The sequence below is a fragment of the Cherax quadricarinatus genome, chromosome 28, assembly GCF_038502225.1.
Source record: "Cherax quadricarinatus isolate ZL_2023a chromosome 28, ASM3850222v1, whole genome shotgun sequence".
Classification (NCBI taxonomy): domain Eukaryota; kingdom Metazoa; phylum Arthropoda; class Malacostraca; order Decapoda; family Parastacidae; genus Cherax; species Cherax quadricarinatus.
In genome coordinates this window covers 2,528,224-2,554,642 of record NC_091319.1, presented here as the reverse complement: position 1 = coordinate 2,554,642, position 26,419 = coordinate 2,528,224, and the positions used below count along the sequence as shown (strand labels likewise).

Here is a 26,419-nt window from a genome sequence, read left to right as displayed (position 1 = left end):
GCGTGTGAAGCGAGAGCTTTGCCAGCCAGTCCACGGAGCCCCAAACCAGACCGAAACGTCGTTTCATTCTCCTATGTGTGGGTTATGTGTGTATTGTTCCAGCCTTTTCATTCTATGTGTCTTGTTTACAGTGTCGCCGACGAGCATCCGGGTATTGGGTGTTGGTGATGGTGAGGCTGTGGAGGTGGTGGCTGGTTCCTCCCTCATTCTTGAGTGTCTTGTTACGGACGCTAGACCCGCTCCCACCGTCGCCTGGTACAGGGACGCCATCACTCTGCACCACGGTCAGTACCTCGTCTTGTATCTAAGTAGACAGCGAACCTTACTCGCACTTACCTGACGGTGGATCGAGCCTCCACGGGTTTAGTGTGTCATATATAATAAAAAAAAAAGTTAGAAGTCTTTTTTTTCCATTGAGGTGTCGCTGTGTCCTGCTTCATGGTCAACGTTTTCAACTACCTCCCTTCAAACATGTAAAAATTTCCTGGGTAGATAGCCGGTAGTCTATACACTGAACTGCGGTCAATAACAAGGATGAAGCCGTCAACCATGAGACCTGGTAGGAGGCCTGTCTGTGGGGAGGGGTCATAATTACCAGAGTCATCCCCAGGTAGACACCTGTCACGCAGGTAGGTTGCTAACTACTCTCTGACCTAACCCACACCTGTTAACTTTTCCTAAGGTCATAAACTCTTGTTAGGGTGCTAATCTCTCGTCATGCCATACCCGAGGCTGTTAACCTCTCCTCAGGTCGTGACCTCTGTCCAAGAAACTGTTAACCTCTTCAGCTATGACACTTGAGGCCCGGGCGAGCCTCGGGACGCTAGCATTACTGAGTCTAAATTGAGGCAGCCCATAAGATTCTCGTAAAAACAATTTTCTGAGCTCAATAACATTATGATGGGCAGTAAACAACCAAGTACCTTCAAGACGGAAGATGCTAGTCATATATACGTATGTGTATAAATGTATGTATAATATACATATATATAATATACTTATATATTATTTCTGCTGGGAGGTTTACTGTTAAATTTACTAAATTTTCTTTCTCAGAACCCCTCTAAGGAATATTTTTTTTTTCCACCAGAGACCGTCTGCTCTATTCATCTCAGCATAATCTGGTAGTATTCTATATAATAACAATGTTTTCATACTGAATCCTCTGCAAGATTCTGGCTTTGTCATTCCAGTGATGGATGTGAAAATAGTTTAATTCAAGACCTCGGGGAGAGACAATGGTGTAGCAGTGTCTGAATAACTCCAGGAGACGTGTTGTTCTTGTTAGGGGCTTCTGTCTCCCACTCCTCCTCCAAACCTTCCTCCTCCAGCTTTCTCCTAGGCTCTGTTGACCCACTCTCTAATTGGAGTGGTGGAAGACTGTAAGTGGGAAGGTTGTGGCCCATTATATACGATAATAGACAGCAATGTTGAGGAGTTAACCCTCGTGCAATAGTTTAGTCTATAAACTTTCCCCTTGAGGCCATCTTCGACCTCAATGTGATTTTATCATTTACCTGGATAAAAATTTCATGATTGCATCATTTTGCCTCCCTACCCATTATATATATATATATATATATATATATATATATATATATATATATATATATATATATATATATATATATATATATATATATATATATATGTATAAATATATGATACCTCTACACTGCTGCTGACAAATTAGTCTTTTAGGTATAAATCACAGTGGCTGTCCGTGGATCATTGCAATTTATGTATGCATTAGCATCAGAAATGGGGATTAATGTAAATTCTCATTGAATATATACCGAGAGATATGCTCCGCTATACACTCGGTGGCCACTTTATTAGGTACGCCATTCTTGTACTGGGTAGGGTTCACCTTCGTCACCAGAACAGCCTGAGTTCCTGATGGCACTGATTCAACAAGGCGCTGGAAGCATTCCTTAGACATTCTGGTCCATGTTGACGTGATAGCATCATACAGTTGCTGCAGATTCGCCGACTGCACTTTCATGCTGCGTATCTACCGCTGCACCTTATCCCAAAAGTTTACGCCAAATTCTGACCCTACCATCTGCATGTCGCGGCAGAAATCACGATTCGTGAGACCAGGAGACGTTTCTCCAACCTTCAACTGTCTAATTTAGGTGACAAATGAGCATCTTGACCATGTTTCCATGCTTTTAGGCACTAAACTGCTCCCACGTGATTGGCTGATTAGATATTTGCTTTAAAGAGGCGTATGTGTGTACCTAATAAAGTGGCCACTGTGTGTATATACTTTGTGTTGACCTGTATTAGCGAGAGTACACACGAAGTCGACCATTACTCTATAACCTCTTCTCCCATCCCACCCTCCACCAGGCATGCACCAGGATATCGTGGAGGCTTCCAAACAGCCTAGGAGATGGAGCGTAAGAAGCCGCCTGCTGCTCCAGCCAGAGCCAGATGACGATGGTCAACAGTACTCCTGCCGAGCTCTTCACCCAGCACTCTACCACTCCCCCACCACCCTAGTCGCCTCCGTCACCCTGGCTGTCTTACGTAAGTTGTTCTCCAACACTTCCACCCACTACATTAACTACCTCACCGTAGCTGTCTTGCATAAACTACTACCACGTCTGTAGGTACCTGCAATTATTGCACCACATACACTAATTGTAAGGCCCCACTGCCACCAGTGCTAAAAATTACATTCCACCACTATACTCACAATGTCTTATCTGTTACTGTCATTGTACTCATAATATCCCACTGTTGCCACCACTGTGATTATAATGCCTATTTTTCTGCCAGTGGTGTCATTGCGACTCATTGCTACTAGCATTATAAATGCGTCTTTCTGCTGTCAACATAGCTATTATAATGTTGTAACGATAACAGCAAAGCAATTACAATTTTCCGTGTAACGAGAACACAGTGATTATAATTTTCCGTGGCTAAGATGGGCGTAATTATATTTTATTACTGAAAGCAGTATAATCAAATTCCGCTGTAACTAGTCTAGCACCCGTAGATAGTCCATCAGCTGTAACCAGTCTAGCAGCTGTAACTAGTGTAGCAGCTGTACCTAATCTAACAGCTATAACTACTCTAGTAAGAACTTCTCCTCGTAAATCCTCTACTATTAATTAATGTTGAGTTTAATTAAGGGTCGGCGCCAAGGTGAAGGTGCATTGTGTAAGACCTGATGTGTTTTGGGATCAGCCTAATATCGTCAGGTCGGTGCGAAGGATAATCCAGGCTTGGTGAGGTCTGTTTCTGTAGGCTGGCAGACTGGAACCATTCAGGGTAGTATGTTACCATCCCGTGGTTGGGCTTTAAGAGAGAATGATGAGACAATCCTTCTCTAATACATATTTGATGTGAACTCTATCTTTACCAGACTACAATCCAGTCATACGACTGTAATATGGAAGCCTCTTAAATGTTCTGCACTCTAGCAAGACAGCTAGCTTTTTTCTGTCTAATAAACATGCAAGATAGCAGATAAATCTTACAAATTTCTACTTTCTTTAATAGTTCCCTGTCCTAATGTGTTTCCTTTCCACTTTAAGAGGCCTGGTTGAGAGGCAGTGTCCATCCCTAGAAACATCAACAAAAAAAAAACGGAATATGTTGTCCAGGTTTGACGAGGCTTGTATCCAAGCGATATTTACTCTCGACTTTTTTTTCAAGTCCAGTAAATTGCTCTGTTTTTTCTCTTTTATTTTTGTTTACCGAGAGTTAAGGGACGTGGTTAATTAAGGTACAGTGATGCACAATATAGCAAGGTTTTCATTTATTGTTGATAATTCAAACAAACCTTACGGAACGTCCGGTATTTCTGGGCGCTAGTTTGATAACTTTGTGGTGTGGGTGGTCAGAAGATTACAGAAGCGTATAATTAGTCCATGGACTGGCCCACAGCAATCTTCTAGTAAGTTTATTCAGGTATACACAAATACAGTTACATAGATTATCATACATAACAGCATATGTGTAGAGAACCTGGGATAACCCAAAAAAGTCAGTGACTTATGGATTCACTTATAATACTAATGAACAAAAAGGCACAATACCCTGACTGAAATAATATAAAAAATAACCCGCACATAGAAGAAATAAACTTATAACGGCGTTTAGGTCCGACTTAGACCATTAATTGTGACTATGTGCGGGTTATTTGTGTATTATACTAACGAATTAACTACACAATTAGACCACAAGAACATTACGATGAAGCGTTGAAACTCAGACTTCGAAACTCTCATATTACTGCAACTTGATAAACTGCTGAGGTGCCTTACTAACTGTCTAGGAGGACGATGCTCAGAGATTATGCCTAGAAAGTGCATTCCACATTGTCTCCAACAATTTTAACCAAAACTGCTTCTATAGTAGAGCTGAGCCTCTTGCCTGAGAACATTCAGGATGTTTGGTATAAAAAAAATGACCTGATATGTAGGTTAGGTTCGTCAGGAAGCAGGGTAAGTGTCTTCTGACGCTGGTCTTAGTCAGATGATGACCCTTCATTGGAGCTTCTGGTCATCTGACCGAGACCTTCCGCTGGCTTGCTGGTAAACTTCTTTAAAAATTATGGACATAGTTATAACAATTCTCACTTGTTTTACTCCGCCCCACTACACTCGTAGTGGGGCGGATAAAGGCCCCTGTGTGAACGTAACGTCGTCTCTACATAATAGCATTTGTGTATGACAGCGTAGGTAAGGCAGCACCCACGTAATAAACAAGGTTCACCTGTGTTATAAGACAGCGCTGAAGCCGGGTAAGGGACTGCATCTCAGGTTATTGACTGTATGTCACAGCCTCCAGCCCTCCATCATCATTCTTTAATAGTGTGTTGCTGGCACTTTATTCCCTGTTTCAGGAAGGTCAGCCAAGCACAACAGGTCGCCATACTTCTTTATACATACATTCATACATTATATATATATATATATATATATATATATATATATATATATATATATATATATATATATATATATATATATATATATGCAATAAGATCACACATTGGGCCGGCGCGCGTCAGGTGTTTAACTGTTGTGGGATCTGATAGTGAGGTGTTGGCCAGACCCCTTATATACCTTCCTTGGATGCTTTACTTTCATAGTTCCTTGATAATGTGAGTAGTCACGAAAGCGCTTGGAATTTCTCTAGTCTTTCACAGTGGTTGTTTTGCATATATATATATATATATATATATATATATATATATATATATATATATATATATATATATATATATATATATATATATATAATATATATATTATTGCATTGCCATTCTGGTCTCGATTTCCAGCCACGAATTCTTAGAACTCTGTCTTGAAAACAAAACAATATTGATTATAAACCCGTTAGCTCGAGTCAGATGTCAAAGGAACACCCTAATTCATTTGGGTGACTTACCTGCAGTGTGGGTGTGTGGGGGAGTGGATGTGGAGAGAGAGATCTTAAGGGATGCAGGTGTGTCTTGAAAGATGCAGCATCCTTTTGAAGATGCCGGTAAAAGACTTCGTCCCTGAAACGTCTAGTGTTTGCCTTGCTCTCTCGTCTCTATCTCCCTTTTCACACATCTCACTCTCTCTCTATCACCACCTTCTGTTTCCACTTTCATCCCCACCTCCTTCACTTGATTCTCCTCTTGTCCCTTTTATCTCTTGCCTCGGTAATTTTATCCCTCTCTTTTTTTCACTATTTGCTAATTGTATTTTTTCGCATAATCATTCCTTTGTCTGCGCTCTCTCTCTCTCTCTCTCTCTCTCTCTCTCTCCCCCTTTAGTGAGGTTTGTAGCCCATGTCCTTCGGAGTCTATACTCAATTACTGGTCTTGCAAATTCTCTAATTTTCAATAATACATTATTGATGTATCATATCGACAATTTAATGAAAACGGCTCATGTGCAACACAAGGGTGTCATAAAAAAGACACCTAGGTGATGCACATGTGTCTTCATCTTTCATTATCCTGTTTTTACTGAGATTGACTTCCAGTAGCCACTTGTCTGATCAAACATGCATTTTTCTCAGGTCTTTTATGTAGCCCCTCCTTATCCTCATCTATTTTTTATCTCATTAATTCTCAATCATCTGCAAACAGAGATAGATGTGCCTACATCTCTTTCATCAGGTCATTCATACATTCCAGGCAGAACATCAGTCCAAATGTCAATTCTCGTGGGATACTACTTGTTGAACTTTTTCCATCCCAGCATCTCTTCTCCAGAGTCACTGTATCCTTCCCTGATCGGCAGTAGGACATTCACTGTTATTTCTATCTGCCTGAACAAGTATTATGCCCGTGTCTTGTGAGGTACTGTGTTAAATGTCCGTCTCTCTCTCTCTTGCCTCATTTGTCTTAATCTTACAACTTCAGCAGGTTTACAAGACATTTGTCATCTCTAAACCCATTGCTGCTATTGTCTGTGAAGCCTATTCTGTAAATATGCTCCCACCACTCTCCTACTGTCTCCTCCAGTATCTTACGAAGCATTTCAGTGATACTGGTCTGTAGTTTAACGCTTCCTGTCTCCTTTCCTGTATATTGGGTCTGTTTCTCGCTGTCTTACAGATATCTAACAACTGTCCCGTAGCCATTTATTCGTAGATTTCGTTCAGCCACAGCTGCTGCTTCCACTCTCAGAATCCATGGTGACCGTCAGGTCTTGTTGCCAGTGATCAGTCCAGTTCATTCAAGCTTTTTTCCATCTCTTTCTCTGTCGTATGTTCATTACCCGTCGGTGTGCCCTGACTTTGTGGTGTTGCCTCAGTTCCTATTGATAATACTTAGAATACTCCTTTCAATACTTCTTTGAATCGTTTGATCAGGTTCTTGCAAATTTTCTTGTTTCTCATGAGTTCTCCTTCCTTCTTTAATATTCTTTAGTCTTTTTACCTATTTTTTTATTATCGTCTTTCCTCTGGTGTGACTGTGGAGCAGTTTGTGTTCAGACTTGGAGTGTGTGTACTCACCTAATTATGGTTGCAGGGGTCGATTCATAGCTCCTGGCCCCTGGTGTGTGTATGTATGTATGTATGTATGTATGTATGTATGTATGTGTATGTATGTATGTGTGTTAGTGTGTTTTACTAACTCTGGCACTTTCCGGGGCACGAAAAAGCTGAGTCACTGCATTTAATCTCTAAGGAAAAGAAGTGTGTGTGGGGGAGAGGTTTTTCCTGCCTAACAAGCAGCTCAGAGCAGCCTACCCTGGCTACTCTTCTCGTTATTTACACTAGTTTATGGAATATTATGCTAACACCCAAAACAGTTGTTGGCTAACTAGATCACGCTCGACGCTGGGTAGAACCCTGATCGTAAAAAAAAAAAAAGTAATTCAATCAATAACTCTTCAAGCTTGAAAATTCATAGTTTGTCAACGTAGCGTCCAGCTGGCTTGAACATGGTCGTGGTCGTGGCGACTCAGTCGTCATTGTGACCATATTGACTGCTGTGAGAGATGGTGGATGTTCTGACGTTCACTGCCGTGAGAGATGGTCGCTGGGCTGGCGTTTACTGCCGTGAAAGATGGTCGCTCGCTGGCGTTCGCTCTCCGTGGACTGGCCGACGACATCCTTCATGGGAGACTTCATCAACTATACTTGAAGTCAGAATGGTATTCGTACTAACAAATGTGGGGTAAGAGCCGCATTATCCGTGAAATATCCGGGAGGTTTTTTCGTCTCTGAGAAGGAAAATGTCACCATTTAAATGTTTATTACACGAGATGATAGTGTGACGGCGGCAGCGGCAGGACGATAGCAGCGGCAGCGGCAGCGGCGGCAGCGGCGGCAGCGGCGGCAGCGGCGGCAGCTGCGGTAGCGGCGGCGGCTGAGGCAGTGCCCACATCTATGGAGGGTTTGGCAACTCTTCCAGCACAGATAAGACGCTGCTTACACCACACTCTGATATTGGCTCCGCTTACAAACTTCTCAAATACTTTTTACCTTACGTGACCAAAATTGGATGGGATGCCTTTGATGAAAATAGCTGCCGTAAACTCTGCTTGTGGATACGCTCGTAACTTTGAGCTTTACAATAGAGGCAAGTTGAGAGATTATTATGTGCCGTGCGGAAAATGCTCACACAGCCTCATGAAGAGCATCTTAAAGCATATCTTTTTTTTTGGGGAGGGGGAGAGGAAAGGAGAGATTATAAACTAGTAACTAGTCACAGTGGATGAAGATACCAGTTGATACATCTCCACCTGGATGCTGTTGGTTTCTAGCCTCGTGGATTTTTTTCATACATATTATTCAGTCTGTGTAAGGAGTCTCTACTGCTTCACTACCCTAATCGTCCACTTTTTTATTACCCTCATATTAGCTTTTTTTTCTATTCTTGTGACTCGTTTGTGTTTCAAACTTGCATCTATGGGACCTTAATTCCTCCTCCTCCCCTTCCTTCAGTCTGTATCTGTCTGTCTTGTCACATGTGAGTGTCTTACACATTATCATCTCTGTTGGTAGTTCTCTCATCTAATGTTGTCAAGTTTTGTTCTCTTAGATCCTCTACATAACCGGGACTGGTCGGGCGTTGAACCTCTCTGAAGTTTCTTTAGTTTCTGGAGCTGCTTATTATGTGGCAAGTCTTACAATTGTTAAGGTTCCTGAATGCCGTTTTGGTTATTTCTTGACATGCTGTGCACCTCGGTGATTTGCTTCCTACTGTGCAGACACCTTCAGTGGTTGTTACACCTGTGCTTCCGTCTTCAGTGGTTGTAACACCTGTACTTCTTCCTTCATTTGTAACACCTGTACTTCTTCCTTCAGTTGTTGTAACACCTGTACTCCTACAGTTAAGCCAGGAAATGGCTTAACTGTTCATACAGTTAAATGGCCATCATGTGACTTAAGATCCTCGTCAGGAGAACCTTTACCATTTCTCCTGACAGAAAAAAAAAAAGGAAATGACCCCACCATCCTGGTTCCATTTTTTTTTCTTCGGTCACGAAGCTTGGGCTGAATATTCTAGTTTTGGTCTGACGAATGTTCTGAGGAGATTTTCGCTTCATATCACCGTCTTCAAATCTCAAGGTTCTTTTAAGTGTTTCTAGTTTAGCACTTGTTCACTAGTTTACCTTCCTCCGAGGCAGCCAACCACTCAAAATTCCAGAGTGGTAGCTAGGTTTTTCTCGCATTAATTAAACGTCTATGTTGATATTGTCGTGTGTGTGTGTGTTTGTGGTAATCAAGAGAGACAGCCTTCACAATGCTGTCAAAGTAACCAAGGTAGACTGGAAGACAAAGACACCTGCTGTCGACGTAATCTAGAGACAGGGAGAGACAATGCCATCACACTGCTGTCGACGTAACCTGAGACAGACAGGGAGAGACAGTGCCCCAGTATTGCTGTCGACGTGACCTGGAGAGACAGGGAGAGACGCCAGAACTCTCTACTTCCTGAGTCTGCCAGAAAATGTCATTAACTAGGAAGTGTTTACGTCGCTCTCAAACCTACTCGACGCCAGGCTCAAGCCAAACCCAGACGAACAGCTAATCAGAACCTAAACTAAATTGATATCTCCAGGCCTTTCCAAGGACGTGAGCACGAACACCCGTGGTGATGTTACTCATAGAATTTAACGAATACACGAAAATTTCAATGTATCCCCTGAAGGAAACCTATTTAACAATACGTGTTTGAGGTTCCTCTATATACCATCGTCTCTAAAACATTGAATTTGCTGAGGTCCAGGTAATAAACCCTGGAGATTAACATAACATCTAAAACATTGAGTCATAATTATGTTACGAATACAGATAATCGGAATAATCTGTTCTCGAGTCCGATTTTGTTACTTATATCTTACTGCTAAGCTGAGCTGTTGAGTGATAGTGAGCACCTGATTGCTGTTCGGAGGTTCGAGACCTCAGCTTTCCTACCAGAGGAAATCTTACTACTGCCTTCGTGTTTTACCCTCTGGAGTAAAAGGTAAAGGTCACAGTAACAGATATGACCTTCACCTAAGCTGACGTGTGGCTAAACATGCTTGAGCGATGATGTGACATGCATGGATGGTGGTAGTACATGCATGGGTGGTGGTAGGACATGCATGGATGGTGGTAGGACATGCATGGGTGGTGGTAGGACATGCATGGGTGGTGGTAGGACATGCATGGATGGTGGTAGGACATGCATGGGTGGTGGTAGGACATACATGGGTGGTAGGACATGCATGGGTGGTGGTAGGACATGCATGGATGGTGGTAGGACATGCATGGGTGGTGGTAGGACATGCATGGGTGGTGGTAGGACATGCATGGGTGGTGGTAGGACATGCATGGGTGGTGGTAGGACATGCATGGTAGAGGGGTATACTTAAGCAATGGTAGTGCCAGGTTGCTTTAAGGAAGATTGAAGGCACCCTGAACACTGTGGGAAATTACACGGGAGATACTATTTATGCTGGGAAGCTGAATGGAAAACCAAAATTTGGGGAACATACATTTTTGAATATGCAGACTCGAGAGAAATTTTACAAATTTTGAGAAAATAGGGAAATATGTGGAAATGGGAGGAGGGGGGTGGGGGAAGATCCTAGTGAGAAAAGAGAACTTGGAACATGGGAACGAAATCTCTGAAAATGGGAAAGGAACAGAGAAAATGAGAAAACTATCTTAGAAAACATGAACTAGCTAGTCAAATTAGGAAAAAATATCACTGAAAATGGAAACAAAATTTTAGAAAATGGGAACGAGATATTAGAAAACGAAATCTAGATCTTCGAAAACGGGACAACAAAGATTTGTTTTTACAAGAAAATGGGATCGGCGTCACTACCTTGGAAGCAGTGTCTTTAATATTTTTCTCTGCGTTGGACACATCGAGAGGAATTTGAGGACTGTAACTCTCGTGGTAAAGAAGGTTTCTTAGCAATATCAGTAATAACAACAAGAAGCCATGACTGTAAACTGAAAAAAAAAGACTAGGCCTAGTCGATAAGTAAGACCTAAATGCAACAGTTAGGTATCTTTATTCCGAAACGTTTCACCCAGGCAGTAGGTTTCTTCAGTCGAATACAGAAGAGTTAGCAGAAGCAGTAGATGTGAAGACGATGTAACCAGTCCATCACTCTTGAAGACGTAGCTTTGAGGTGGTCAGTCCCTCAGCCTGGAAAAGAGTTGTGACAGTATATAAGTCTCCACACTGTTGCTTCAGCTTCACATTGTTTCAGACTATGGAGCACAACTCTTCTCTAGGCTGAGGGACTGACCACCTCAAAGCTACGTCTTCAAGGGTGATGGACTGATTACATTGTCTTCACATCTACTGTTTCTGCTACTTCTTCTGTACTCGTCTGAAGAAGCCTACTGTGTAGGCGAAACGTTTCGGAATGAAGATGCCTAACTGTTGCACTTGTCCTCTCAACCTATCGGTACTGTATACCGTTTTCATATTCACAGTAGGAATAGTGCATAGACCTACTGTTTACACATGAATTTCTTGAATTTCTTTGTTTTAGTCTTATTTTGGCTTAATGAAGAATCCTGAGTGATAATTCACCATCTGACTCACCTTTCAGACTCACCAGAGCCACCTGTTTAATACCTCACCATCTAGCCTCCTTTTTTCAGACCCACCTGGGCCACCTGCCATCAGCGGGTACACAACAGGTGAGGTTCTGGTGGAAGGGGAGCAGAGAACCTTGGTGTGCCAGGTGGTGGGTGGACGGCCCCGCCCATGGGTGACCTGGTATCGACACGGGCGGCCCCTCAACCTGGCCCTCACCCACCTAGTGAGGATGAACCAGCCTACCACCAGCGCCACCTCCACTACCACAACTACCAGCCCCAACAGCGCAGCTGACGACAGCAGCAGCAGCAGCACACGACCATCGAGGGTAGTGAGCATGATGCAGCTGGTCAGAGCTGTTAGAGCAGAGGATGAAGCAGTGTACGAGTGTCGCGTCTCCAGTGATCTCCTCCCGCGACCTCTCACTGCCAATGTTACTCTCACTGTACACTGTAAGTCTCCCCGTCACTGTATATTGTAAGTCTCCCCTGTCACTGTACACTGTAAGTCTCCCCGTCACTGTACACTGTAGTCTCCCCGTCACTGTACACTGTAAGTCCCCGGTCACTGTACATTGTAAGTCTCCAGGAAAATTGTACAACACAGACACACACACACACACACACACACACACACACACACACACACACACACACACACACACACACACACACACACACACACACACACACACACAGATGGGATACAGAAACAAGGGGTCACAGTTGGAAGTTGAAGACTTAGATGTTGTTTGGAAGTATTTTTTAGTCATAGAGTCGTCAGGAAGTGAAAGTCTGGCAAGTGACGTAGTTTACCTGGAGAGAATTCCGGGGGCCAACGCCCCCGCGGCCCGGTCTGTGACCAGGCCTCATGGTGGATTAGTGTCTGATCAACCAGGCTGCTACTGCTGGCTGCACGCAATCCAACGTACGAACCACAGCCCGGCTGGTCAGGTGGAGGCAGGAACCACAGTTTTTAGACGAAGTTTGATAAAGCTCATGGAGTAGTGAGAGGACCTAGTAGCGATCAGTGAAGAGACGGGGCCAGGAGCTATGACTCGACCCCTGCAACCACAAATAAGTGAGTACACACACAGTAGGCCAAGTGTCTAATGACAAAATATTAATTAACACACACACTTACTAGTACATCTTAAACATTCCGGTTCCTACAAAATTAACGTCAATTTGCACCTGGCAGACTCCCCTGAACGGGTGACCATCTCAGGTCCAACTGTGGTGGCGGCAGGCCAGCTGTTCACCCTCACCTGCGTCACCTCACCTGCCAACCCTCCAGCCAGCCTCACCTGGCGCCTTCAAGGTGAGTGATCTCTTGTGTCGCCTCACCTGTCACTTATTTCACCTGCCACCCCTCACCTGGCTTCTTTAAGGTGACTGATTTCCTTTCCCGTTTCACCTGCCAACTTCACCTATCGTCTTAAGGCGAGTGGTCACCTGTCTGCTTCACCTGCAGCAGAAGTGGGCAGTTGTCTGCTTCACCTGCAGCAGAGGTTAGGTACTTTATGCTCCCAGTGCAGCAGAGTTAAGGACTATCTCTTTCCAATGCAACGGAATTATGGGCTGTCTCCCTCCAGCAAAGCAGAAGTTGTGGCTTTGTTCTCTTCCATAAGCTGGAAATTATGGCTTTGCTGTCTTCCTTAAACTAGAAGTCATAATCCTGGCTTTACTCAGCTAAATAAAATACTTGGAAACAAAATAATTCTCTAGGAAAAAATCATGTCATCCATTTTCCGTTTCCCTTTGCAGGGTCAGACATAGGTGGTTCAGGGGCGGGTGTGGTGACGGAAGACCCAGATGGTGGATGGGTGACCACATCTCATCTCACCCACCACCTGCCCACCACACACCAGGTCAGTCAGACCACAGCAGACTGCCTGGCCACACACCAGGTCACCCACCACATCCTCAACCACACACACCACATTACCGTCATCAGTAAGTGTTTGATACAGGTAATTCTATAAGCTAGTGTTTTGAAAGTTCGGCTCATAAATGAAAACACCCGGGTTTGGTCCGCGGGCGGAGCGAGACGTATGGCTAAGTTTCTTTACATCTGTTCCACCTGTTCCAGTGACGTATATTCTGGGTGTGCTAGGTGAGCACCGCACTCCCACCAAAGATGACAAATTCATCATGAATATTAAGCTCACTCAATAATACAATCATGGATCATAATGGGAACCTAATTTTTCTGTCCCCTGTTATGCAATACTGAGGCAGATGTTCTGAGACAGCACTGTACACCCCACAGCTAGTTGGATCACGCACAGCGCAAACCCTGTGACAGTAACCCACCATACGCCACAGTGTAAGTCCCTCTTCAAGGGAAGACTACCTGTTTATTGCTAAATGACCAGGAACAACAGGTGTAAGGAAGCATGTCCCGCGTCTCCACTCCTCCCAGAATCTAATTGGGTTATTTCAACTGGACCCTGAACGCTCTACCACTGAGTTGCGAGTCTCTTCGAGATGTCAAACAAAAAAAAATGAGAGGTCATGAACTCTTTGGAAATGGTGTATTAAATGAAGCGTTATACCTCGTGTGTGCCATTTAGAACAATTAGTAGTGAAGGATCGATTCTCAGTCCTGTTATAATGGCTCTGACCATTCAGGTTGTTGGGGATCGTTCCATCCTCGAAGACGGTTTCCAGGTCGAGCAATCTGGAAAGGGGTGGTTGCAGCAGATCCCATAGAGAGTTTTAAGGGAAGGCGCTTTTAAATGTGGTTTGTGATTACACAGGAAGTAAACAAATAAATCTGGAATACGTGATAAAACATCAATAATCTTTGGAAACCGCGGATGAGACCAGTTCTCATATTTCAGTATATATATATATATATATATATATATATATATATATATATATATATATATATATATATATATATATATATATATATATATATATATATATACCGAGAGATGTGTATTTTTGATCTGTGGGTCAGTGCACTTTCACAAAGAGGTATTTATCTATGTTGTTCGAACGTAGGTGCGCTGAGAGATGTTTCAGTGTATATACTACTGAGATTTTAGTTTATTTCGTATCTAATTTAATGATTAAAGTATTCTATCTAATACTCCTCCACAATATAACATCCAGGAAATCATCAATTAACCATCCACTCTGTAGCCCGGTTAAACACGGTCAGTAGTCTCTTTGGAATCATTGCAGGCCCCTGGGAGTCAGACTCTAGTCTTTGTCAAGCGTCCAGCATCGAACTGAGGTAGACAAGTTGGTGAAAGAAAAGAGAGCGAGCGATTTGGGAGCCTTCCAAAAATCACTGTGTACGTCGTGGCTCCCAATCAAAAATAAATTTGAGCTGGAGGTGGTACATCAGCTCTTTAGAAAAATTCTCGTCCGCTACGTTACTCGCGTCCACCTATACCCTGAAGGCTTCAGGACAAGTGAAATGTGTGGATGTTAGTATAAGGTCAACCGAATGTTCCCTCAGGTTCCGTGTACCAAACCTTATATCGGTCTTCTCTGCCGAACTCTGCCATGGACTAAACCACAGATTCTACACTATTTGAAAAATTGGACAGACTCTTTAGCTTCCTGATTCCATGTAAGACATACCTATACTGGATGGAGTCAGACTCAAATGAGATATTTGCGTAACAGTGTTAATAAAGCAAACTCATGTGTCATGCTCATCACCTTGATCTGGTTACTTAATCAATGACAAGGCTGATACTCTCGTGAAGTCGACCTCGGAGCTCGAAGAGATATTCTTGGTCCTCCGGGATCCGGCGCCATTGCTCTCTCTGGGAAAGATATATCTACACTTTAGGCAAAAATCAGTGGACCAACCTGGCTATTTCCCATAAGTTTAAACCTTCCACTGCGGACTGGTCTTCCTCCTACTGTGCTAATCGCTGTGAGAACGTTCAGCTGTCCCACATCCATCGTAACTTTCCCTAACGCATCTCTAACCTTACACAGTCCAGCAGTTTCCTTTGACATGTTTTTTGCAACAGAATCTTCTCCATCTCGCCTTCTTTTACCTTCTGTTCTCTTTACGACCTTCCTCGTCGTCCTTTCCTGCGTCTCTGTGAGCTGAACCACCTTCCATGTATAGAAGAAATTTTCTACATGACGATGACCCAAACATCGCCAACACTTATTTTTTGAGGATCCTCTCTCTCTCTCTCTCTCTCTCTCTCTCTCTCTCTCTCTCTCTCTCTCTCTTTCTCTCAGAGCGCCTCGCTTACATTTATAACGTACGCGCTGCCCGTATTGACAATACACACTTTTTATTCCTGGCAAGGATAGCCTAACATTAGGCTACTCTATATTCTGATGATCCCCTGTACCCACACTGACGCTCCACACTTCCACACTACACTGACACGTTGTACTTCTTAAGTAAGGTAAACATAATGAAGAATTAGACACATGTGCAACATCTGGGTATCTTTACTGTAGACGTTTCGCCATCCAGTGGCTTTAGCAATGCAAATTCAAGGGCATAATGTAAAGACAGTAGAACCGTACAAAAATTGAGGTAATCATTCCCTCAACCTTGGATTTGGTAAAGAGCACACTTGTCTAATCTTTCATCTTATCAGTACTATATACCATTCATTTGCAGGCAGACACATATTTCCTCCTCTCCTGGTTGTCGGGTGAAAATATTTCTAGAAGATTAAAACGGGGAAGGAGCCCCTGACCTAATAACGTCTTTGTAGGTCGCTGACCCCTAAGACCAATAAAGGAAGAAATAATGTAAATAATAATAATATAAACGTAGCAGCAGCATATTGTTGTGTTTCATCAATACCGGAAGAGGTAAGAGACGTATCGCAGTTGTCAACATCAGCACATGGCGCTCAAGGGATCCCAGACACCGAGAGTGTTGTATAATTTAGTTCCCCTCGTCGTTTAGCCTCGATTACCGTTGAATGCGCAGTGGAAAAGGATTTTTTTTTAGTGTATTCGTTCTCTGATATAGTTCGATTTGAAGAGATTGTGTATAGATGAATCGTGACAGTAATTCCAATGTCTTGTGGTGCTGGTGAATCCGGATTTGTGGCGCTCTTGAGCCCGTGTTGTGTGGGAGGATGAACCCGTGTTGTGTGACACCCGTGAGAAGTTTTCTGGGAAGATGAACCCATGGTTTGTAGCGGGTGAACCCGTGTTTTTATATAAGGCTTCAAGACTGTCGTTCCTAACCAGCTGTAAACAAAAACTGTTTTTACGATAAAATTTAGTATAACACACACACACACACACACACACATACATAACTGCTGCAGCACATGGGCGCCTGGCAAACCTGAGAATAGCGTTCCGATACCTTAGTAAGGAATCGTGTAAGACACTGTACACGGTGTACATCAGGCCCATACTGGAGTATGCAGCACCAGTTTGGAACCCATACCTGGTCAAGCACGTCAAGAAATTAGAGAAAGTGCAAAGGTTTGCAACAAGGCTAGTTCCGGAGCTCAGGGATATGTCCTACGAAGAAAGGTAGAGTGAAATCGGACTGACGACATTGGAGGACAGGAGGGTCAGGGGAGACATGATAACGACATACAAAATACTGCGTGGAATAGATAAGGTGGACAGAGACAGGTTGTTCCAGAGAGGGGACACAGAAACAAGGGGTCACAATTGGAAGCTGAAGACTCAGACGAGTCAGAGGGATGTTAGGAAGTATTTCTTCAGTCAGAGTCGTCAGGAAGTGGAATAGCCTAGCAAGTGATGTAGTGGAGGCAGGAACCATACATAGCTTTAAGACGAGGTATGACAAAGCTCAGGAAGCAGAGAGAGAGAGAGAGAGAGAGAGAGAGAGGACCTAGTAGCGATCAGTGAAGAGGCGGGGCCAGGAGCTGAGTATCGACCCCTGCAACCACAATTAGGTGAGTACACACACACACACACACACACACACACACACACACACACACACACACACACTAAGAATAATGTCGTCTTGCCCACAGTAATTTCTCATTCACTTCATAAACAACTAAACATCTTGCTTCATAATTGCTGAGGTGTAACATTTAACGAGGGTAAACGTGGAGCCGCCACAGAAAACTTTTCCTCAAGATTTTTAGCATTTTAATGTGAAAGTTCTGGAGAGTTTTGAGTTCTTTTCTGTGCGAGCCTGAGCGACCCACACCACTGGCGAAATAAAAAGCCAACGACTCTTGATGGTATAGTTCCTGTTAGTGATGCTACTCTGGACGCATGAGGATGCGCTAGAACGCAGCTGGGAGGATCGAAGCGCACTTTTAGCGCACCCAACACTACTAGACGCACCTCTAAACACGCTATCCACAGGGCTCGTCTGTTGACCTATACTACGTTCAGTTTCCTTCACATACACTCTTGATGCGGTAGATGCAGTCCAGGGCCCGTCAGATGCTGTGGTAATCTCACTCAGGTCAACACTTATTTTCTCATTATCGGAATCTTCATTTCATTCTAGGAATCGCAAACGACGAATTTATATCCCAGAAAAGGAATTATTGAAATAAATGGGACACTGCATGAAAACGATTTTCATATGTAGGGAACCCGAAAAATGAGATTATATATATATATGGTATAAACCTTTTTAATAAATACCGACGTTAGAAGTGATCAAGGTCCCAGGACCGAAACGTTTTCTAATAAATATGTTATAGTGTTTGCTTACGTGTCTTTCTAAAATATATATATATATATATATATATATATATATATATATATATATATATATATATATATATATATATATATATATATATATAATGCAAAAATCGTGAATAAGCGATACAAGATGCAAACAACCACGGAAGCGGGGGGAGTTGAATGATAGCTCTAGGCCTTTCGTGTTGCACTCAACACATCAGGAGTGTGCAGTGTTGCAGAAAAGAGGAGTTGCAAGCAAATACCCCTCAAAGAAGGTTCCTTGTTGTTGGTGAGGGGCTCTTGATTTAGGGAATTGGATCTGTGCTCCAGTTCCCCGAATTAAGCCTGAATGCCTTCAACATCCCCCCCCAGGCGGTGTATAATCCTCCGGGTTTAGCGCTTCCCCCTTGATTATAATAATAATAGCAATGCAAGCAAATACGATCACACGAAGCTTGTTTAATTATTAAAGGTTTTTGGTGCAGTGGTCGTGAGTATCACACAGTGATCTGCTGGGAGGTCAGAAAGGTATCATTTGGGCTCGAATCCTCGGCCACAATGAGGAATTTTTCTGGAAATTTATCTATCTTACATAAGCCTTTGAGCATGTCTTAAACCTCACATAGTTGTGAACATATGCTGAGGGGAGTGGAAATATATCTAAGAGGAACCTGGAGTGGACTAGCAAACAACTGGTGAAATCCTCAGCCCAGCTGGGTAAAAACTGTTGAAAATAACATACAATACCGACGAGTTGAAAATTAAGACACATGTCTAACAGTTCAGTATCTTTATTTATGAAACGTTTCGCCTACACAGTAGACTTCTTCAGTCAAATATAAAGGGAGCAGTAGTAATGAAATAAAGATGATGTAATCGGTCTATCAACCTTGGAGAAAAAGTATTTGATGGGGGTCAGTCCCTCAGCCTGGAGTTCAGCTCCATAGAGATCGGATGAAGTGCGGTAGTGAATTGCAGGAGGCTGGATATTTGTGTAATATAGACACATTCATCTCCGAGCCACCGTGGGCTCGCAATCATGTGTGCTCTCAAGGGAAAAAAAGCCGATGATTACGCCTGTTTTGTTCCCGGTGTCATGGTGTGAATGGCAGTGCATGAAGACGCACTGGCTGGATTCCAGGAACAACAAATTAAGGAATAATAGCCATGCGTGAAGCCAGCACAATCCCAGCAACGCATGTGATACACAACACAGGCATCTCGTGAAATAAGATGATGCTAGTTTGTTAAGGAAAGAGGACAATGTACGGAGGCTGCATCATCAAGAAGCAGCTCTGACAGCGGCAGCCACTGCAGTGGTACGAAGCTCTTCGCACCCCCTTGGCGTACTGCATGTATATATATATATATATATATATATATATATATATATATATATATATATGTGTGTGTGTGTGTGTATTTTTCAGTGGTTGTATTTGTCACGTAGCGCAGATCGGTAAGTACAGTTAGGTAGTGTGTCTGCCTCCAGGTAGTGTGTCTGCCTCAAAATCAGCAGACGGAGAATCGAGCCCCTCACCTCACAACTCTCTGCACTGAATAAGACGCGAGTTCAGAGCTTCACTTGAATGTTTAATTATGTTTTTATGTTTGTTTTTATTTCTTGGTCAGAGCGTCCCGGGTGGCCGGTGGTGGAAGTAGAAATGAAGGAGGGGCGGCAGGTGGTGGCTGGCGACCAGCTGAGTGTTGTGTGCACCTCCACAGGTGGCAACCCTCCTCCAGCGCTGACGTGGGTACCTCACTTTTGTCTCTACTCTAGAAGATTACACTTACTGTTACAACATTTATTAAAGGCAACACTTCGCTATGAGTGGTTTCTTCATTCATAATACAGATATCCAGGAAGGAAGAATATATATTTATGGTGTGACAAGTAATAATTGCAAAAGGAAGGTTTCTCCAGCTGAGAATTGGTGTCCATAAATATGCTTGATTTCAGCCGTCACGTTCTGAAGTCTTGGCTCACTACAGAGGCAACAAGGAACACTGGTCATCCAGGAACGTGACCTGCACAAACGAAAATGCTTAGAAGCTTCCTTTATAGCAATCTCAAACACCAGTTAACAAAAGTTAGGCAGCTTCAGCTTCTGCAGTTTGCTATGCCACCTAGACACAGCCATCACGTAACACCATCTCCTGCTACCCAGTCTACCCAGTACTCGCTACCCGCGCTTCATATCACCTCTACCCCCTACACTATACATGTTCCTTTCTTGGTCGTCTTTGCATTATCAATGAAAAAGTCACTCATGGCGAAATTATTCTTTTAATTGTTTTAAATGGACATGTGAATTTTGGTCTATTGTATAACCAGTTATCTCTTCCGTTCTTCCTCCCTCCCTCATTTCCCTCTCTCCCATACTTCCTCGGTGTTATCTGAATACTCATTTTCTCTCTCTCTCTCTCTCTCTCTCTCTCTCTCTCTCTCTCTCTCTCTCTCTCTCTCTCTCTTCCTCCCTCTTCTCTCTTTCACTTCCTCTCGCCCTTCATTCAAACACCTCTCTCAATTGCTCCATCTTTCTTACACCCTCGTTAAGTTTCTCCTCTGTTACCTTCCTCATTATCTCTCGCACATCTTTCTTCGTTCCCTTACACATTCCTTACTTCACTTCTCTCTTAAGTTCCACACCCTCCTAGGTGCCTATCCTCCCACCCCTCCTAGGTGCCTATCCTCCCACTCCTCCTAGGTGCCTATCCTCCCACTCCTCCTAGGTGCCTATCCTCCCACTCCTCCTAGGTGCCTATCCTCCCACTCCTCCTAGGTGCCTATCCTCTCACCTCTCCTAGGTGCCTATCCTCCCACTCCTCCTAGGTGCCTATCCTCCCACTCCTCCTAGGTGCCTATCCTCCCACCTCTCCTAGGTGCCTATCCTCCCACCTCTCCTAGGTGCCTATCCTCCCATCTCTTCTAGGTGCCTATCCTCCCACCCCTCCTAGGTGCCTATCCTCCCACCCCTCCTAGGTGCCTATCCTCCCACCCCTCCTAGGTGCCTATCCTCTCACCTCTCCTAGGTGCCTATCCTCTCACCTCTCCTAGGTGCCTATCCTCTCACCTCTCCTAGGTGCCTATCCTCTCACCTCTCCTAGGTGCCTATCCTCCCACCTCTCCTAGGTGCCTATCCTCCCACCTCTTCTAGGTGCCTATCCTCCCACCCCTCCTAGGTGCCTATCCTCCCACTCCTCCTAGGTGCTTATCCTCCCAACCCTCCTAGGTTCCTTTTCCCTCACCTACCCTCCCACCTACCTCTACTTTCCCCTCACCTACCCTCCCACCTACCTCTACTTTCCCCTCACCTACTCTCCCACCTACCTCTACTTTCCCCTCACCTACCCTCCCACCTACCTCTACTTTCCCCTCACCTACCCTCCCACCTACCTCTACTTTTCCCTCACCTACCCTCCCACCTACCTCTACTTTCCCCTCACCTACCCTCCCACCTACCTCTACTTTCCCCTCACCTACCCTCCCACCTACCTCTACTTTCCCCTCACCTACCCTCCCACCTACCTCTACTTTCCCCTCACCTACCCTCCCACCTACCTCTACTTTCCCCTCACCTACCCTCCCACCTACCTCTACTTTCCCTCAGATATTCAACTTCGTATATTTTTTACCTTAGTTCCACCAGGGAAATAAAAATCGGCGAAATATGAAAATACTTTAATTGTGAATCTTATAAATTATTTATTATATATCAGTGAGGCTGAAGATGTGAGCTGGGTTCTTTAGATGGGGTCTTGATGAGGTCTTGATGGGGTCTTGATGGTGGGTTTTTAACACAGTTGGATCCAGCGCTGTGTGAGGGAAAATCATTGACCCAAATCTTGATGACTTCCAGCAGAACTGGAACTTCTTATGCAGGATATAACTTCTAGCAGAACTGGAACTTCTTATGCAGGATATAACTTCCAGCAGAACTGGAACTTCTTATGCAGGATATAACTTCTAGCAGAACTGTAGCTTCATATATATATATATATATATATATATATATATATATATATATATATATATATATATATATATATATATATATATATATATATATATATATATATATATATAGCGTGCATGAGCGTGTTAGATAGGAGTGAATGGAGACGAATGATACTTGGGACCTGACGATCTGTTGGAGTGTGAGCAGGGTAATATTTAGTGAAGGGATTCAGGGAAACCGGTTATTTTCATATAGTCGGACTTGAGTCCTGGAAATGGGAAGTACAATGCCTGCACTTTAAAGGAGGGGTTTGGGATATTAACAGTTTGGAGGGATATGTTGTGTATCTTTATACGTATATGCTTCTAAACTGTTGTATTCTGAGCACCTCTGCAAAAGCAGTGATAATGTGTGAGTGTGGTGAAAGTGTTGAATGATGATGAAAGTATTTTCTTTTTGGGGATTTTCTTTCTTTTTTGGGTCACCCTGCCTCAGTGGGAGACGACCGACTTGTTGAAATATATATATATATATATATATATAAATATATATATATATATATATATATATATATATATATATATATATATATATATATATATATATATATATATATATATATATATATAGGACCTTCAGCAGAACTGGAACCTCATATATTGGACTTCCAGCAGAACTGGAACTTCATATATGGAACTTCCAGCAGAACTAGGGTATTTAATTTTCTGAGAATCTTGCATCTAGCAGGACTGGAGTGTCTTACACACCAGCTTCCCAAAGATGACAATGTTTCAGGATATACAAGGGAGGTAAGAAGGTGGGGTCAGAGTTGGAGGTGACTGAGGGCGGTGTGACCCGGGCGAGAGCCGTCTTCCAAGTCATGCCTGCAGACAACGGTCAACAGGTCACCTGTCAGGTCAGCAACCCGGCCACCAGCACGCCCATGGCCGCCCACGTCACCATCTCCCTTAACTGTGAGTTCTCTCTAAGTATCCTTTTTGAAACTAACTATATTTTAGAAAGAAACTTTAAATTTTCTAAAAAAGAAAAATCCTTATTTTTTTTTTATATTATAATTTATGTTAAGCGCTAAATCCATGGGGATCATTCAGCGCATGACGTGGAGGCTTGATCCTCCGTCTGCGGAGCGCCAGACAGACGCGCTTCCTATTTGTACTCACCTAGTTAGAAAAATCCTTAGAAACTCAAAATACGTGAAAATAATGTAAAATATTAAGGGTTTTTATTCCATATATTTTTTGTACCTTTAAACACCAGCATTCAGACTAATATATACATATTTTGAAATGTACTATTTGAGATGTAGGACCTGACATGTCAGTTATATTCTTTTTCCCATTGTATTTTTGCTAATGTATTTTGTTTATAAAGTTCACATAGAATATAAGGAGTAGTAAAAGAAAATATTCAAACATCTCTAGGGAGAACCTTGAGTTTTCCCTGAAGTAAGTTTATTCTCGTCTCTGAGGACCCGGTGGACACAGCAAAGGACCCCAATGGAAATAAGTCACTCTGACTTTTTGGGTTATCCTACGTTCTTACACATGCTGCTGTGCATGATCTATTAAGCAAATATCGCAAACCAGGCGATACAGGATCCAAAACAACATTCTACTCCCCCCGCAGTTGTTTTCCATGATAATCTATGTAACTGGATTTTTGTATACCTGAATAATCTTACTGAGGATGAGGGTCCCCAGTCTCTTCTTGAGGTGGTCCCTCCCTGACTGGAACAACCTCACCAGGTCTTCCACTGCCCTGGTGCTGTGAACGTAACCTCCCTGGTACAATCTGGAACACTTAGTTCAGGCACTGTGATCACCCGATGAGCTCTGAGCGTAGCTCTTAAACTCTCTCGGGGATACGTTGGGAGCTGAGCTCATTCCTGTCCCGCGAGAAGTTGAGATCTTACCTGCTCATTAGCTAACGAACGAACGCGCTAATGAATACAAACAGAACTTTGAGTAAAGACAGAAGGAAAAATGAGAGTGGCTGGTGGTTTGGTCTCCCAGGTGTTTGTGTGATCTCCCAGGTGATAGTTGGGTCTCCCAGGTGATAGTTGGGTCTCCCAGGTGATAGTTGGGTCTCCCAGGTGATAGCTGGGTCTCCCAGGTGATAGTTGGGTCTCCCAAGTGATAGCTGGGTCTCCCAGGTGATAGTTGCGTCTCCCAGGTGATAGTTGGGTCTCCCAGGTGATAGTTGGGTCTCCCAGGTGATAGTTGGGTCTCCCAGGTGATAGTTGGGTCTCCCAGGTGATAGTTCGGTCTCCCAGGTGATAGTTCGGTCTCCCAGGTGATAGTTGGGTCTCCCAGGTGATAGTCGGGTCTACCAGGTGATAGTCGGGTCTACCAGGTGATAGTTGGGTCTCCCAGGTGATAGTTGGGTCTCCCAGGTGATAGTCGGGTCTACCAGGTGATAGTTGGGTCTACCAGGTGATAGTTGGGTCTCCCAGGTGATAGTCGGGTCTACCAGGTGATAGTTGGGTCTACCAGGTGATAGTTGGGTCTCCCAGGTGATAGTTGGGTCTCCCAGGTGATAGTTGGGTCTCCCAGGTGATAGTTGGGTCTCCCAAGTGATAGCTGGGTCTCCCAGGTGATAGTTGCGTCTCCCAGGTGATAGTTGGGTCTCCCAGGTGATAGTTGGGTCTCCCAGGTGATAGTTGGGTCTCCCAGGTGATAGTTGGGTCTCCCAGGTGATAGTTGGGTCTCCCAGGTGATAGTCGGGTCTACCAGGTGATAGTTGGGTCTACCAGGTGATAGTTGGGTCTCCCAGGTGATAGTTGGGTCTCCCAGGTGATAGTTGGGTCTCCCAGGTGATAGTTGGGTCTCCCAAGTGATAGTTGCGTCTCCCAGGTGATAGTTGGGTCTCCCAGGTGATAGTTGGGTCTCCCAGGTGATAGTTGGGTCTCCCAGGTGATAGTTGGGTCTCCCAGGTGATAGTTGGGTCTCCCAGGTGATAGTTGGGTCTCCCAGGTGATAGTTGGGTCTACCAGGTGATAGTTGGGTCTACCAGGTGATAGTTGGGTCTCCCAGGTGATAGTTGGGTCTCCCAGGTGATAGTTGGGTCTCCCAGGTGATAGCTGGGTCTCCCAGGTGATAGTTGGGTCTCCCAGGTGATAGCTGGGTCTCCCAGGTGATAGCTGGGTCTCCCAGGTGATAGTTGGGTCTCCCAGGTGATAGTTGGGTCTCCCAGGTGATAGCTGGGTCTCCCAGGTGATAGTTGGGTCTCCCAGGTGATAGTTGGGTCTCCCAGGTGATAGCTGGGTCTCCCAGGTGATAGTTGGGTCTCCCAGGTGATAGTTGGGTCTCCCAGGTGATAGCTGGGTCTCCCAGGTGATAGTTGGGTCTCCCAGGTGATAGTTGGGTCTCCCAGGTGATAATTGGGTCTCCCAGGTGGTTGTGCGGTCTCCCACCTGGTAGTTTGGTCTCCCAGAAACACTTCACTGGAGCTTCTGGCTTCATTCCTACAATGAATGATTTATTGTGTGTTAATATACACATCGAATTAGCCTCCAGTTATTAATAATAGTGAATAATTTACTAGAATTTTATAAGCAGGCAAACTGTTTCTCTTTCTCTATGAAGTATTGACAAAAACCTTAAAGAATCCTCTTAGTAATAGAATTGGAGTTAATGTTGATAGAATGGGAACCTACACGACTGCACAGAAGTGATTTAATTCCATCAGATCCTATGTATTATGTTACTGCTGCCTTTTCGAGAAATTTACGGTAGGGAGAGTGGGTTCTCTTCTTTTTCTTCTCTCATCCTTCACTTCCTCTCCCTCCCTCCTTCTTTCTATCCCTCTTTCTATCCCTCTTTCCCTCCTCCCTACCTTCCCTAGCTTCACACAAGTGTTGTCTCCACAGTCGCACCGTGGGAAGTGTCTGGCTGGGTGAACCCCAGTAAGGTGGATGCTGGACAGGTGGCTATCCTTGTCTGTGAGACAACATCCAGTGTGCCTCCCTCCACCATCACTTGGCACTCTCATGGCATTCACTTGGCTCACCCCACCGTCACTCACACACACGGACTCTTCGGCGGCACCGTAACAAGGTGGGTTGTGGCACCCTAAGCAGGTGGGTTGTGGCACCCTAAACAGATGCGGTGTGGAACCTCCTTCGCAGGTAAATAGAAAAACCATCCTTCACAGGTGGGTTGTGGTATCATAAACAGGTGGGTTTGGATTCACTAACAGGTGGGTTGAGGGTTCACTAACATCTGGGTTTGGGTTCACTAACAGGTGAGTTTGGGTTCACTAACAGGTGGGTTTGGGTT

The 26,419-nt window shown here is 44.0% G+C and overlaps 2 protein-coding genes across 3 annotated transcripts in view; both read left to right on the top strand.

Moving 5' to 3' along the window:
- Positions 1-12,589, top strand: part of LOC138853311 (kin of IRRE-like protein 2) — a 217,184-nt gene extending 204,595 nt beyond the window's left edge. For both annotated transcript variants that reach the window (XM_070089314.1, XM_070089315.1), the window contains 3 exons: positions 132-284; positions 2,356-2,535; positions 11,578-12,589. In XM_070089314.1, coding sequence (XP_069945415.1) covers positions 132-284; positions 2,356-2,535; positions 11,578-11,996 — 752 coding nt within the window. In that variant the 3' untranslated portion in view covers positions 11,997-12,589. The remainder of the gene's footprint in view (positions 1-131; positions 285-2,355; positions 2,536-11,577) is intronic.
- The window catches only part of LOC128693143 (nephrin-like), a 30,898-nt gene continuing 17,046 nt past the window's right edge, over positions 12,568-26,419 (top strand). Inside the window, exons 1-6 of the mRNA XM_070089560.1 lie at positions 12,568-12,595; positions 12,716-12,835; positions 13,282-13,470; positions 19,795-19,912; positions 22,917-23,095; positions 26,011-26,197. Of these exons, the coding sequence (XP_069945661.1) occupies positions 12,568-12,595; positions 12,716-12,835; positions 13,282-13,470; positions 19,795-19,912; positions 22,917-23,095; positions 26,011-26,197 (821 nt within the window). The remainder of the gene's footprint in view (positions 12,596-12,715; positions 12,836-13,281; positions 13,471-19,794; positions 19,913-22,916; positions 23,096-26,010; positions 26,198-26,419) is intronic.